This window comes from Gossypium arboreum, chromosome 1 (genome assembly GCF_025698485.1).
Source record: "Gossypium arboreum isolate Shixiya-1 chromosome 1, ASM2569848v2, whole genome shotgun sequence".
NCBI classification, from domain to species: Eukaryota; Viridiplantae; Streptophyta; class Magnoliopsida; order Malvales; family Malvaceae; genus Gossypium; species Gossypium arboreum.
In genome coordinates, this window is record NC_069070.1 from 117,309,293 (window position 1) to 117,324,710 (window position 15,418).

General features: G+C 34.0%; 1 protein-coding gene across 1 annotated transcript in view; it reads left to right on the forward strand.

The window, feature by feature from the left end:
* Positions 1 to 15,026, forward strand: part of LOC108481251 (receptor kinase-like protein Xa21) — a 30,777-nt gene extending 15,751 nt beyond the window's left edge. Inside the window, exon 9 of the mRNA XM_053019385.1 lies at positions 14,883 to 15,026. Within this exon, the coding sequence (XP_052875345.1) occupies positions 14,883 to 15,026 (144 nt within the window). The remainder of the gene's footprint in view (positions 1 to 14,882) is intronic.
* The last annotated feature ends 392 nt before the right edge of the window (positions 15,027 to 15,418 follow it).

Here is a 15,418-nt window from a genome sequence, read left to right on the forward strand (position 1 = left end):
CTTTTGCTATGAAATATTTTCTTTTCTTAATTTACCCCATAAAAGTGTTGAATTTCTAAACTAGCCCAATCCAAAAAAAATATTTATTTTTCAATTTAGTCCCTATTTAAAAATAATCCTAACCCTACATGAATTTGGAAAAGCCATTTCAATTAGGAAAAACAAGTATTATAAATAGCCAATTGCAAACAAACCCTAGAATCATACCTAGCAAATTTTCAAGAAAAACATCCTTAAATTCTTTCTTTTCCAAATTAACCTTCAAGCAAAAGGAGTCAAATTTTCAAAATTGTCCCTCTTCTTCAAGTGGACCTCCATTCTCATCTTCAAAACTAAGGTTTTTGAGTTTTCAAATCAGGTGTGGGATCTAAAGTTAAAACATTAAGTATAATTAATTATAGTGTTAGGAAGTTAAAAAAGTTGTTATGCAAACTGTATAATATGCTTTGTTAAAATTTATTAAGATACTTTGTTTTCCTATAAAGTTTAATAATAGTTATCTCTACATTTTATGAACTTTTTTTTAAAGAAACAAGCTAGAAGGAATTAGCTACAATAAGGCCGATGGGAGTTTATATTAACCAATGCTCGGTGAGCAGTTTCTTCAAACAAAGATTGAGCATGATCAGCTGGGTTTTCAAATTTTGATAATCTGTTAAGATCATTAGGAATGGCTTTGGTCATGTAATCCCCTAGTCTATCATGCTTTCGCAGGACATGTTGAAACTTAAGTTGTCAGTCTTGCTTGCATAAATCATGTATTAAACGAAGTTCAGAAAAATTATTGTCAATCGTATAACTGTTACCAATTATATCAATTAGCAATATATTTAGTTTCAAATAAATTACACTGAATTTTGATCATAATTTGTACTAATTTTATTAAATCATATAGGTACAAATTGTTTTTAAGAATATAGCTACAAATTATTAAATGTTCAATATCAAAACATTGCTAACTTTGATCTCATTTTTCTGTCTTTGCATAAGGTTTTCATTTATTTTATTTTAATAAAATAACTTTTTAGAAGCCAAACAAATTTTATTAAAAGAACAAAATATAAAGCAATATATAAAAGGTACATGTGGAACACACTCGATATGTATCTTTTTGTCTTCAACCAATATAAAGCAGTCTAGGTTTTATTATGGTTAATACTTCAATGCGTTTCAAATATTTTAGTGTGTTTTGGTTAATTTTAGTCAATACTAACTTATACTAGTTCATATTAACTTGTCTTGATTGGTACAATATTTTATTATTTTAAATTTAACTTTTGAATTTTTATCATAATTAATTTAATTTTTATAACTACATTAAAATTAAACTATAATTATTAAATTAAGTTATTAAATATAATTAATACTTTTAAAGCTTATATTTGTATATAATTTTAGGACACTTTCATTTTGATCACCCAAAAAAATTATTGCAATTTCGTTGTCGAAACCATTTTTTTGAAAAAAACTTGTATCGACTTTGGTTTTAAAAGTGAAAATTAAAACGGGAGTCGCCACCAATCTTTTTTTGTTTAGGTGTGATCGGATCACCAAAAAGTTTGGTCATTTCAATAAAACATTTTAGCTTACTAAAACGACATTTTTGGTCTACGAAACTTGAAAGAACGGGTTCGGGAGTCGGTTACGTGCGAGGAAGGGTTAACACCCTCGTCACGCCCAAAATTGGTACCTAATCGATTAATTAATGTCTTAATGTTGAAAGTTAAAAAGAATTTAAAATAAACTTAAAAATACGATCACTTTTTATGAATGTTAGGATAACTTGAAGTGGATATTAAGATTCTTTTGTTTCGAGGAAATAAAATATCACATCCAGCACGTAGGACATGACATTTCAATTCTTCGATGCCAAAATCATCTCATGATTTCCAAAACTCATGCATTGAAATTTAAAAAGGATATTCGGTTTGTAACACCCTGAATTTGGGCCTAGAAGTATTGGGCCTTGAGTGGGGGTCTGTAAGGAGGTTGTATATAGGTATTTAATTGTGCAATGAAATGACACAATTAAATGTCCGCTTTGGTGGTTAATGGCCCTGAGAAGTGTTAGAGAAATCTTGGGTTCAAACTTGGGCTTTAGCAAAAATTTTGGTATTAAGTGAAAAAATCTGGATGCTTGGATGAGGGTTTTAAATTATTGTGTTAAATAAATGACACAAGGAAGCTTGTAGTCTAGTGGTTGTGGCGTCATTAAGGTTGTATGGGAGCACTGGGTTCAAGCCTTGGCTCTTGCAATTTATTTTGGGTTTTAAAGGAACCGGACTTTGGCCTTTAGACCTTATAATTAATTGGGGATAAAATATGACACAAGAAGCCTTGTGGCTTAGTGGCAAGTAGCGTGTGGAGCATTTAAGGGAGGCATAGGTTGAATCCCATGGCAAGCAAAGAGCATTTATTTTGCTAACAGAGGCGCAAGAGTTGGTGTTGAATTTAAACTCTAATGTTGGAGGATCCCACATCGAAGCTAATATAAGAGTGGTTGTGAAGTCGGCTTTAAATAGAGGAACCATGAAGAGAGTAAATGTACCTTTCTTGGTGATCCCTTTCATTTGTATGGCGTGCTCGTTTGGGTTGGGCGTCGGCTAAGAGTGCTTGGAGCGTGGATTAACTCTAGTCTCCTATCGGTGTGTATTTATCACTACTCTTGTTGTTGGATGGCTACTTGGACGCGATGGTAGAAAGGGGCCATGTGGGCCCAATGGGCCTACGCCCAATTGGATAAGTTGTTTGATTGTGTAGTAAATATTGGACTAGGCTAGGTGAATCGCATATCTGTGGCTAGGTTTGGGCTAAAAGGGCCACACGAGCGTGTGGGCCCATTGGGGCCGAGAATAGGCTTTAGGCCCATTCGTATTGTTATCCATGTTTAGAATACTTTAGTTTACCAATTACTGAAATGCCCTCGACTTGTAAAATTACCAAAGTACTCCCGATTTACAGAATTACCGTTTTACCCTCAGTTTATAGAATTACTATTTTAACCTCGATTTGTAAAATTACCGTTTTACCCTCGATTTGTAAAATTACCGTTTTACCCTCGATTTATAGAATTACCGTTTTACCGTCGATTTACAGAATTACCGTTTTACCCTCAGTTTATAGAATTACTATTTTACCCTCGATTTGTAAAATTACCGTTTTACCCTCGATTTGTAAAATTACCGTTTTACCCTCGATTTATAGAATTACCGTTTTACCCTTAATTTACATAATTACCATTTTACCCCCGATTTACATAATTATCGTTTTACCCTCGATTTATAGAATTACTGTTTTACCCTCGATTTACAGTATTTCCATTTTACCCTCGATTTATAAATTCTTGTTTTACCCTTGATTTACGAAATTCTTGTTTTACCCTCGATTTACAAAATTACTAAAATACCCTTGGTTTGTGAAATTACAATAATACCCTCAATTTGTAAAACTACCAAAATACCCTGTATGGTAAAATGACGAATATGCCCTTATGTTCCGTATGGTGATGTGCTTAGGATTTACATATATTGATATTGGATTAGTTAAGTTTGAGTGACGGTGGTGGTTATCGTGGCGATTGATTTTGGAAGTGTTTCAACTTCAACCCATAACAGTGTGTACTAACCTCTAATTAGCTTAGATTAATATTTTACGAAAAGCGAAAGCTTCATATTTTAGTGATTCGGAATTAATATTTAGATCTATTTTCTCGCGCGTTTAAGTTGGATTCACAACGGATATGGGGTAGGAAGGTATTTGGAACGTTCTTCAATGAGTAGATCTCTTGGTAAGTATTCGAACCTTCTTTCCATTTGTATCTTGTGGTTTAAGAAAAGCTGAAAACCCTCTGTCGACTAAGGCTAAAAGGGTTTTGGTGTTATTTGGTTTGTTGGTGCTAGTGAGGATTAAAGGCTACCGATCGAGGAGTGTGTGAAAAGCTTGGATCATCGGAGTGACTAAATCTAGTCATCAACTTCGGTAAAGGTATGAACCCAAGGGCCATTGTGGATGGTGGCCGAATGTGTAAGTGATGATAATAGGTAGTTTTCGATTTGGTTTAATAATAACATGGTCTAATCTATAAGTGGTTGATTATAGGACAAATCGCATAGGAGATCTCGTCAAGGAATATCGCAAATCAGGTGTGTAACGAACCCTTTCATAGCTTAAAGCGATAAAATGCCGAAAAGCCAAAATGCCGAAATTCTGGCATTTCGAGGACTTAATGAGCAAGCTTAACGCTCACTAGTTAGTTAGAATCGATGAGACGATGATCGAGAACGATGGAAACGGTAAGAATGTGATTTTTGGCGTTCTTGGTAAGTTAGGCCTCGAGGGGCCGAAGTGGGGCCCATTGGGCTTTCGGGCCCATTTGGGTAAAAATTGGTAGAAAACGAAAATCTGTTATATGGCATGATAAGACTGTTAAAACCGTTATGGAATATAGGCTAAATGGGCCTAGATGACGAAATTGGCTAAGTAGGGCCCATTAGGGGTTTTAGGCCCAATAACTCGATTTCGCTAAAATGGGCCGAATCACTGTTTGCACCCATGGATTGTTAGTAATCATTAATGAACATGGAAACCCTAATTTTGGTAAAATTATGAGATTACCCTTATACCATGAAAATGACCGCTTTGCCCTAGGTAAAATGACCATTATACCCCTAGGGTTTATGTATGATTTTAATACATGGGATTTTGATAAATATGGTATGTATGAGATGCACATGACATGTATGATATGCACATGATATGTATGATATGCACATGATGTAATCATAACGCATTGGGTTGGGTTTTATATGGATGGAGGAAGTGAAAAGGGCTTATGCCCCGCTTATCAAAAGGGCTTATGCCCCGATTATAAAAGGGCTTATGCCCCGATTATTGAAAGGGCTTTTGCCCGATTATTAAAAGAGGCTAGGCCTCCAGGTTATATGATAAAGCACTATCTTGCCGATGGAGAGTATGGCGGGGTGGGTCGAGTTAATCCCCACATGGTGTGTTGGTTGGTGCGGTGGAGAGTAGCGGATGGTGGGTTGAGTAGTCTCCCAAATGGGTTGCATTCTTTCATTGAAATTATATGTGATATTGAAATGGGCCTAAGGGCCATACCGATTTCTGATAAAAGGCTTGACCCGAGAATATGAAATTTGAAAAGGCTTGACCCGGTGTTATGAAATATGAAATATGAAAAGGGCTATGGCCCAGTACATGTTTGAGATTGGATTTGGGCTTAGACCCAACAGGCTGTTATTGTTTTGGGCTCTGAAAGGAGCTTGTTGCACACTGAGTTTCCAAACTCACCCCCTTTCCTTAACCTTGCAGGTGAGCCTTGATGTGGGGACTTGGGCGGAGGGATTGAGTGGCCACGGTGATTGTCTTTGGACTTTTAAATAAGCGTTGGTTTTCTTTAAATTTCCTTTAAATATTATTTATTTTTGGGTTGTAATAAGGCCATTTTAACTTTTCTTTTATTTCTTCTCGGGATTATTTTATTTTTAATAACTTCAAACCTGGTTGATAATTGTTCAAATGGGCTAGACTTAGGACGTGTTTTCAAAATGATACTTGTTTTCAAAATATCTCAACACCACGATTAATCGATTTATCAAAGACGTCCACTTAAACAAATTTAAACTCGATATGACAAAGTGTGGCTATGGTTGTGGGCATGTCTAGGATTGGATCCAATTAAAGAGCTTGGTACTTAAGCAGCCTTCATGGCTCACCTCCTCTATCTCGGATACCTACCTGGTGCCCAGCTTCCATACACTTTGTTAACTCAACAAAATATAAGGTTTTAAAACACTAAAACGGAACGTGGGTTTTCAACTCCAATGTGGCACGTCAGATTCGGCCATAACGTCTAGGCCGGGTTTGGGGTGTTACACGGTTATTCGGTTAAACGATAAGTCGAAACCCAACACGTAGGGCACGACTTTCTCGAAATTTTCGAACACGAAATATTGACTTATTTGCAAAAAAATCTTATCTCGAAGCAATAAGATGTCATATCCAGTAAGTTAGGGTACAACACCTCAAATCTCAGAGAGTAAGCGTTTTAAAACTCGTGTTGTGATTTAAAAGAATATGTTGTTATTTAGGTTAAACGAGAAAAATCGAAAACTAGTAAGTTAGGGCACGATCTCTCGAATTTCCCGAACACGGAATATTGCCTTTATTAGAGATTTTTCTTTTTATGAAATAATAGCAAATATGAAATTTAAAATGATGTGTATTTGATTTGGAATGGTGATATGCGAATGAGATTATTATGTTGATAAGTAATGAGAATATGAATATACTAATAAGAAAACAATTCACAATGATCACTTGATTTTTAACTATTGATACGAACAATCAAACAATAAATAATTGACATAAGACAATGACACAAAATAATAATAACAATAATAAGAACAACGAGGATAACAACGATGAAATCTAAATTAATAAATGATTAAAATAAATAAACACAAAGGCGAAATAAAAAGAAACTAAGAAACACTTGTAAAATATGATGAAGGAAATAATACATGGAACAAATTAAGATAGCCAACATGAAAATGACTTAAGACAATATATGTGACAACTTAAAACCAATAGAGTGCAAAACAATTTAAATTAGAGCTATATGTAACCATTTGACATGAAATAATATAAATTTTAAAGAAATGACTTATGGAAGAAATTTAAAATGAGTAATAGAAAATGATTCAAGATAAATATATAATATGTACATTTTAAAAATAAAGTATAAATCAATTTAAAATAAATAGTTTATAAAGCAAATTTCAAATAAATAATACGTCAAATAAATTAAGATAAATAATACATAAAGTAAAATAAAAAAGAGTCCTTTCAAATACACATAAAAGAGCTTAAAATAAATAATGTATAAATGAAAATTTTAAAATAAATAATACACAAAAATAGTTTAAATGAAAATTTATATATAAATATGATCCAAAGTAAAATTTTAAGATAAAAATTTAAAATAAGTAACATATATAGGAAGTTCAAAACAAATAATAATAAAAGAATTTAAAATCATTAACATATAAAAGATATATACAAAAGTTTAATATAAATAACATGTGAAATTTTAAAATTAATAATAGTAGAAAGGTTTATAATAAATAATAAAGAGAATTTAATACAATCACCATATAAAACAATATAACTAAATAACATATAAGAAATTTAAAATGAACAATATATGTATATTCACATAATAATTTAAAATACTACGACGTATATAAAATCTCAAAATAAATAACTTCCAGTATAATAGTTTAAAAGAAATAACATACGTAAAATATTTAACATTGATAATCATGTAAAGTATATGTTACTCAAGAATAATAATAATAATAATAATAATAATAATAATAATAATAATAATAATAATAATAATAATAATAGTAATAGTAATAGTAATAGTAATAGTAATAGTAATAGCAATAATGATGTAAATAAATACAAAAAGACAATATATAATGTGACAAAACCAATATAAGATTAACTAGTTTAATAATAAGATGATAGTAATAGTAATAATATAATAATAATAAAGTTGAATATAAGAATAATAATAATACATTAGTAAGAATAGTAATAAAAGAATAAAAATAATAAAATAACGTATACATAAGAAATAATAAATAAGTAAATAAACACATATTAAAATATATACGTAATAATAATGATGGAGCAAAATGTCTAAATATGAGCAATGTAAGAAATCTCAAAATAAATAATAAAAGATTTACAATAAACGATAAGGAAAAATAGTTAACCTATAAAACAATATCATTAAATTATATGTGAAATTTAAAATAGACAATATATATATATATATATATATATATATATAGTTTAAAATAAAAAGATATAAAAGGAAATTTCAAAATAGGTAACATGTATAATAGTTTAGAACAAATGATATATATAACATATTTCAAATTGATAATAATTTAAAATACATTATACATAAAAGGATTAGAATAAATAATAAATAATATATATAAAAACCTAAAAGGAACAATATTAACAATTTTTCTTTGTTTAAAAAGTAAATAAATAAATGAATGAATAAATAGATTAATTAATTTAAACAAAGGACCAGGTTGAAATTGAATTAAAAATAAGGTAAAAATTATAAAATAAAAAACTAATAAGGACCAAAATTAAGTGCGCTTAAACTATCGAGGGCGATTCGACAAATAACATAAACTTTAGACACGTGTCCGTGTTCCAGATTAGTGATGGGTCGGGGACTCGATTGGAAAGCTCAACACTATCATGGGGTCAAATTTATTAAATAAAATAGTAAGCAAAGGGACAAAATTAAAATAAACCGAAAATGCGGAAGGATCACGGTGTAACACTCTAAATTTGGGCCTAGAAGTTTTGGGCCTTGAGCATGGGAGCGATTGAAGGCGACTTATTATATTCATTGTGCATGTAAATTTAGTTAATGAAGGCTTGTTTTAGTGGTTAAGTGTCTTTGAGAAGTGTTGGAGAAGTCCCGGTTCAAACACGGACTCTAGCAAAAATTTTGGTTTAAGGTGAATCAAACCACAGGTGTAGTAGGTAGGCTTAAGAATATTGTTGGAGAAGTTGTGACATAAAAAGCCTTGTGGCTTAGTGGCAAGTAGCGTGTGGAGCATTTGAGGGAGGCATGGGTTGAATCCCATGGCAAGCAAAAGCATTTATTTTGCCAACAGTGGCAAGAGTTGGTGTTGAATTTAAACTCTAATGATGGAGGATCCCACAAGAGTGGATCTGGTGGCTTTAAATAGAGGAACCATAAGGAGAGTAAAGGTACCTTTCTTGGCTGATCCCTTTCGCTTTATGGCGTGCTCGTTTGGGTTGGGCATCGGCTAAGAGTGCTCAGAGCGTGGATTAACTCCAGTCTCCAATCAGGTGTGTATTTCTCACTACTCTAGCTGTAGGATGGCCACTTCGGGCCCAATGGGCCTACGGGCCCAATTGGATAAGTTGTTTGATTGTGTAGTAAATATTGAACTAGGCTAGGTGAATCTCATATCTGTGGCTAGATTTGGGCTAAAAGGGCCACACGAGTGTGTGGGCCCATTTGAGCCGAGAACGGGCTTTAGGCCTATTCGTATTGTTATCCCTGTTTAGAATACTTTAGTTTACCAAAGTACCCCCGATTCTGAAATTACCGCTTTTACCCTTGGTTTACAAAATTACCAAAATACCTCGATCGGAAAGTTATTGAAATACCCCTGTAGGGTAGAATTATCGAAATCCCTTGTAGGGTAGAATTACCGAAATACCCTTGTAGGGTAGAATTACCGAAATACCCCTGTAGGGTAGAATTACCGAAATACCCCTGTAGGGTAGAATTACCGAAATACCCTATAGGGTAGAATTACAAAAATACCCCTGTATGGTAGAATTACCGAAATACCCCTGTAGGGTAGAATTATCGAAATACCCCTGTAGGGTAGAATTACTAAAATACCCCTGTATGGTAGAATTACCGAAATACCCTTGTAGGGTAGAATTACTGAAATACCCCTGTAGGGTAGAATTACTAAAATTCCCCTGTAGGGTAGAATTACCAAGATACCCTTAGGGTGTTAAATGATTGTTTTGCCCTTGTGGGCAAGTGACTAACAAGACCGCATGGTTGTGGTTTGATTGTGAATATATGTTGGTGATATGAATGACTTGACTGTGATCGTTTGATTCAAATATCGGCATGATATTCTGATTTTGTATGTTGTATGCCATGACATTTATATCTATTGCATGGGATATGGGTTATATTGATGGAGGAACCATTCTGGTGGCTATGCCACAAATATCTGTTTCTGGTGGTTATGCCACAAATATCTGTTCTGGTGGCTCTGCCACAATATTTGTATCTGGTGACTCTGTCACAATATCTGTTGACTGATCGATGGCTAAGTGCCGATCATGTTACCGAAGGCTGTGTGCCATTATTGTGGGCTTCGTGCCGATTATAAACCCGTTATCGATGGCTCTGTGCCAACCTAAATATGGCTTTATGCCATTTTGACTATGGCTTCGTGCCAAACGTATTTACCTGTGGCTATGTGCCTAACATATTTGTTGATGACTCTGTGTCGATCATATTTACGAAGGTTTGTCGCCGATTATATTACCGCCATCGATGGCTATGTGCAAGTTATTACGATTATCTACGGCTTTGTGCCACGTATTACATTAAGTGGCTTTGCCACATTATCGATCTGGTGGCTCGCCACAATATTCAGATCTGGTGACTTCGTCACAATAACCGAGCAACAATCTTTTAGCAACCGTGGAGTGTAGAAATGGGTGGGTTGAGCTATTCCCCACATGGAGTGTAGGGTTGGTACGGGGTGTATACGGTGGATTGGGTTAGGATTGCATTCACATTCGATTTTGATTACATTGACGATCTGATTACGATTCTAATTACATCACGATTACGATTCTAATTTTCGTAACACCCCAAACCCAAATTTCCGAAGTTATGGCGGATCCGCATGCCACATCAAAACGTAAAAAAATTTCATTCTAAGTCCGAAAATCATACTTGATGTTCAAAAGATTAATTCATTAAAGGTTAAAGTGAATGGAAGTCATGCACCGTAGGAAACCGGAAAAGAGGAGGTGAGTCCATCGGATGCTTAAGTACCAAACTCCTTCGGATCCAATCCTAGACATGCAAACCACCATTGCCATACCTTAACGTCATGTATATTTCTAGGAAACCGATTTGATTAAGTCCTTTTAGGAAAAGTGATTAATTTTGGAAAATATCTTCATTATGGAAGCTTTGCTTGTTTTCGTGTTATTTTCAAAACAATTCTTGTTTTTGAAAACGCCTAAAGCTATCCAATTTCAACAGTTAAATATAAATATTACCTATCTTAATAAAACATATAAAACCAACAAAAATAAATAAGCGGCCTTATTACATTTAAAAGCCCAAAACCTCAAACGTAATTAAAAGGATGTCCAGTTCACGGAAGAAAATCAAACTTTCGAGCGGGTGGCCACTCAAATTCCCTCACAGCCCAAGCCCACTATGGTTGGGGATTTCTGCGTGGATGAAAATAAAAGGGTGAGTTTGGGAAACTCAATGTGTAAGGAAAACCCATTCAAAGCCCAAGTCACTCAAGTCTATTGGGCCTAAGCCTATTCAGTAATAACAGTGGTCTGGGCGAGCCCTTTTCAAATTACAATAAATTGGGCCTCACTTTATTCAGATAATGATATGGCCCAGAGGCCCATTTCAAAATACATGCAACATCAATAACATATGCAAGCCCATTTGGGAGACTACTCAACCCACCAACCACTACACTCCACCGTACCACCCATACACTCCATGTGGGAATAGCTCAACCCACCCAAATTTAACACTCCACGATTCTTGACCTTCACTGCTCGATTAACAATAAATTGAGGCAAAGCCTCTAGTATGTGGACAAGCCACTTTCAGTACTTCCTCCGTCAATATCCCAGTCCCATGCATCAGATAATAACAACATGGCATGCAGTAAATAACAACAATCAAACATGCATTTAGGTCAATTTAACCTTAGGGGTATTTTGGTAATTTATCTACTAGGGGTAAAACTGTAAATTTTCCACTTTTAAAGGTATTTCAGTAATTTATCTAATTTAGGGTTTTTCATGCATATTCCTACTTTTCACGTACTAACAGAATCACGTACCGAGTGTTCTTACCGAATTGGGCCCGTTGGCCCATCAATCCAATTTTTGGCCCATTAAGCCTAAAAATATCGAGGGCACAGAAATCATGCACTTTGCAGTCCAAATTTTGCAATTTACCAAAAACATTAATCGATTTACCTCACTAGCATTCGTACACTCGCAAATCTACAAAATACCGGTTTTCGGCATTTCGGCTTTTTAGCTTTTGCCGATCCAGACTAAGAAAGAGGGTGTTAGTTACACACCTGTTTGCGACGATATGCTGACGAGATCCACATACGAACTGCCTACAATTGGATTACTAACACGTTAATCTAACTATTCAAATACAAACTACGTATTAACCCCTTACAATATTCGGCCAACCACACCTACAGATCATAGTAAGCTTATAAGAAATCAATAAGCAACTCATTAACAATTTTTTGTCAATGTTTACCACATAATCATAATTTCACTGCAAGTTGTCTTCCTGAGAAACAGTCACTAAATTATTTATAACTGGAGCTACGAAACTCCAAATCAAGTGCTGTTAATTTTCCATGAAAATAGACTCATATATCTTCTATCCATAAAATTTTCAGAATTTTTGGTATGGCCAATCAATACCAGATTTTTCTTAAAGTTTCCCATGTTTCACTGTTTGACTAATCTGACCACTCTTCATTTCAAATCAAATTTCTCATTGTACAGAATTCAAAATATGTTCTTGTTTATTTCATTAGAAACTAGACTCAATAAGCTTTAATTACATAATTTATTCAGCTTCTAATTCATCTCCCACAATTTATGGTGATTTTCCAAAGTCACATTACTGCTGCTGTCCCAAGCAGATTTATTACCAAATCACTCTTTCATACACCTATCTTGCATGCATGTTATTTAAACATGTATATCACCAATCAATCATCACATATCTATGATTTTACTTAAGTATAATCTCCATTTCATCATTTTAAAGCAAAACATGTTAGCCGATTTTTCCCCTTAGTATCTAAGGCACATGCATGCTCATTTGTTTGGCTCAACTTCACCTATCTTCCATTTTTCATCAAAAGAACATGAAACAACAACCATTTCCTTCATTTTAATTCATGACTAAATGCTCACAACACAACTAAAAATCAAAATATACTTCAAGAGTTAAGGTAGAATCAAGAAGAACTCATGAACCTCAAAATAGAAGCAAGGTACCAAGAACTTACCTTCAATTTTCCTCCTCCTAATGACCGAATACTCAAGAGCTTTCTCCTCTCCTTTCTCTTCTCTAACTTTCAGCTATGATGAACAAAGATGGACAAAACTTTGTTCTTTTACCCTTTTCTTTTAATAAAACTTCATATTTCATCCATTTAATTCTTTAATACAAAAGACATGAAATTCTTATCATGAAACATTTATCTAACCCATTATCATGAAACATTTATCTAACCCATTATCATGAAACATTTACCTAACCTATTATCATGGAACATTTACCTAACCTTTTATCAATTTGTATCAATTTGTACCATAAATTATGGATATCAAGTGTACATTTTGTCTACAACAACATGATGGCTGGCTACTTCATGTAAAATGGGAGGTTTCTCATGCAAATCCTCCTATTTTGCACTCCTATTTATTGGGCACTTCAATTTAATCTATAGCATTTTCAAACATTTTCACATAGGTCCTATTTCATAATTTCACCCCCTTTTTCTTATAGAACAAAAATTAACTAAAATTGTCGGGTTCTATCTTAAGTTTGGGCTTTTTAGAGGCCCACTAACATAATTAAACCTATGCCAACATTCACAGGATTCCCGAAAATTGGGGCGTTACATTCTCATTTTGATTCTAATTCTGATAATGTTTCTTATTCTGTAATGGGCTAAGGTCCATCTGGTACTGTCTGTTATAGTGGGCTAAGGCCCAATCTGGCTGAAACTAAGTAGTAGGTGGGGCAGACTTTTAATTCTTTTATATGACTGACTGTTCCTTTTTATAGTAGGGGATTTCACACTGAGTTTTCGTAAACTCACCCTGTTTATTAACCTTTCAGGTAATTTCCAGCCTTAGATGGATCGGGGCTGCGAGGGGCTCGGAGGAAGCCACACACACTGTTTATGTTACAGTTTTGATTATTACTTTTAAATGTTTTTATGTGGGTTGTAGTAAAGCCATTGTAATTTTCTGGATTTCAAATTTGGAATTTTATTTATTGTTCTTATAATTGCTAGTATTAGAACACGGTTTTCCAAAGCAACTACTGTTATTCAAAACATCACGTAACCGCAATTGTTTTTAAAGTAAGTTTCATAATCGCCAAGATTTTTACAAAGTTGTTAAGAATGTTATTCGGTGAGGTTTTCTAACAAGGTTTAAAAAGGGTATAAGTTTTTAATTATTAAGAAAGGTTTTTAATGGAAACATGGTTTTCGAAAAACACTTCAATATGACATGCCAGATTCGAGCCAAACTTCCAGGCCAGGTTGGGGTGTTACAACGGGCGTAAATAACCCAAAATAAAAAAAAATACAGATCCTTTAAAGGGTGGGTCAAATTTCAGGGTATGGCACCTAAACGACGTCGTTTTGGCTATGGGCGTTTAAGCCCAAAACGGCGTCGTTTTAATAGCTTTATAATAGCAAAATTAAAAAAAAACATTCTGCTTTATTTTCAAAAAAAAAAATTGAGGGCCTCTCTCTCCTTTCTTCTGTTAGGGTTTCAGGAGAAACCCATCTTCGCGCCGTCGCCATACCCATCGCTTCCTCCGCTGTGAGTCCGTTGACCGCTACACACGGTGGCTGGGGCTTACAAGGTAAGTCTTTTTTTTCCTTTTTCTATCTTCCGATATATATATATATATATATATATGTACATATATCTAAAGCAGTTTTCTTTTTTTTTTAAAAAAAAGGAGAATATAAAAAATAGTGTATGTATATGCAGTTTTTGAAGAAGAAAAATAAAAAAAGGTGATAACCTTAAATCGATTTCCTCTGTTTTTTATTTCAAAAAGAAAGATCCCCCTGTTACATTTGCTTCTTTTCGGCTTTATAGCCGATTACAAATATTAGAAAAAATCTTCTTTGCTACTGTTTGCGTTTTGTTCTTGTTCTCTGCTGTTGTGTCTCGTTTTGGCTTTCCTTCTTTATCCTTTTTTGTAGGATTGGCGGAGTCAAAGGCGAATGTTTGGGCTTTTTGCCATTTTGGTGCGAGAGGGGGCAGACATCGGGCAAGGTGCCTGCTGCGGAGGCACATGGGGTGGCCAGAGGGTGCAGCGCTGGAAGCCACTTAGGGTTTCTGTTTAGCTGATACGTTTTAGGTTAATTGGGCCATTAGGGTTTGGGTGATCAGGCTTGTAATTGGGTTATAGTTTGGAACTTTTTAAATTTTGGGTTTTGTTATTGTTGCTGGATTCTCTGAAGGGCCGGGCAAATTTAAGCTCGTACATTCGTCATCTAACTTTTAAGGTATTTTCATTTTAATCACCCAAACATTAAATCTTTAACGATGATTGACTATACATGTCACATCAAGTTTACACTTTTATTTTGGTCACCTAAAAAGAATTTTTTTAGTATTGATCGGGATAAAAAAATTTAAGGATTAAAGTGAAAAAATAATAGAAACTGAAATAATACATTTAAAAAATTGTCAAATTATACTTGTTTTATTCCATTGTCGAAAGTGAGCCATACTT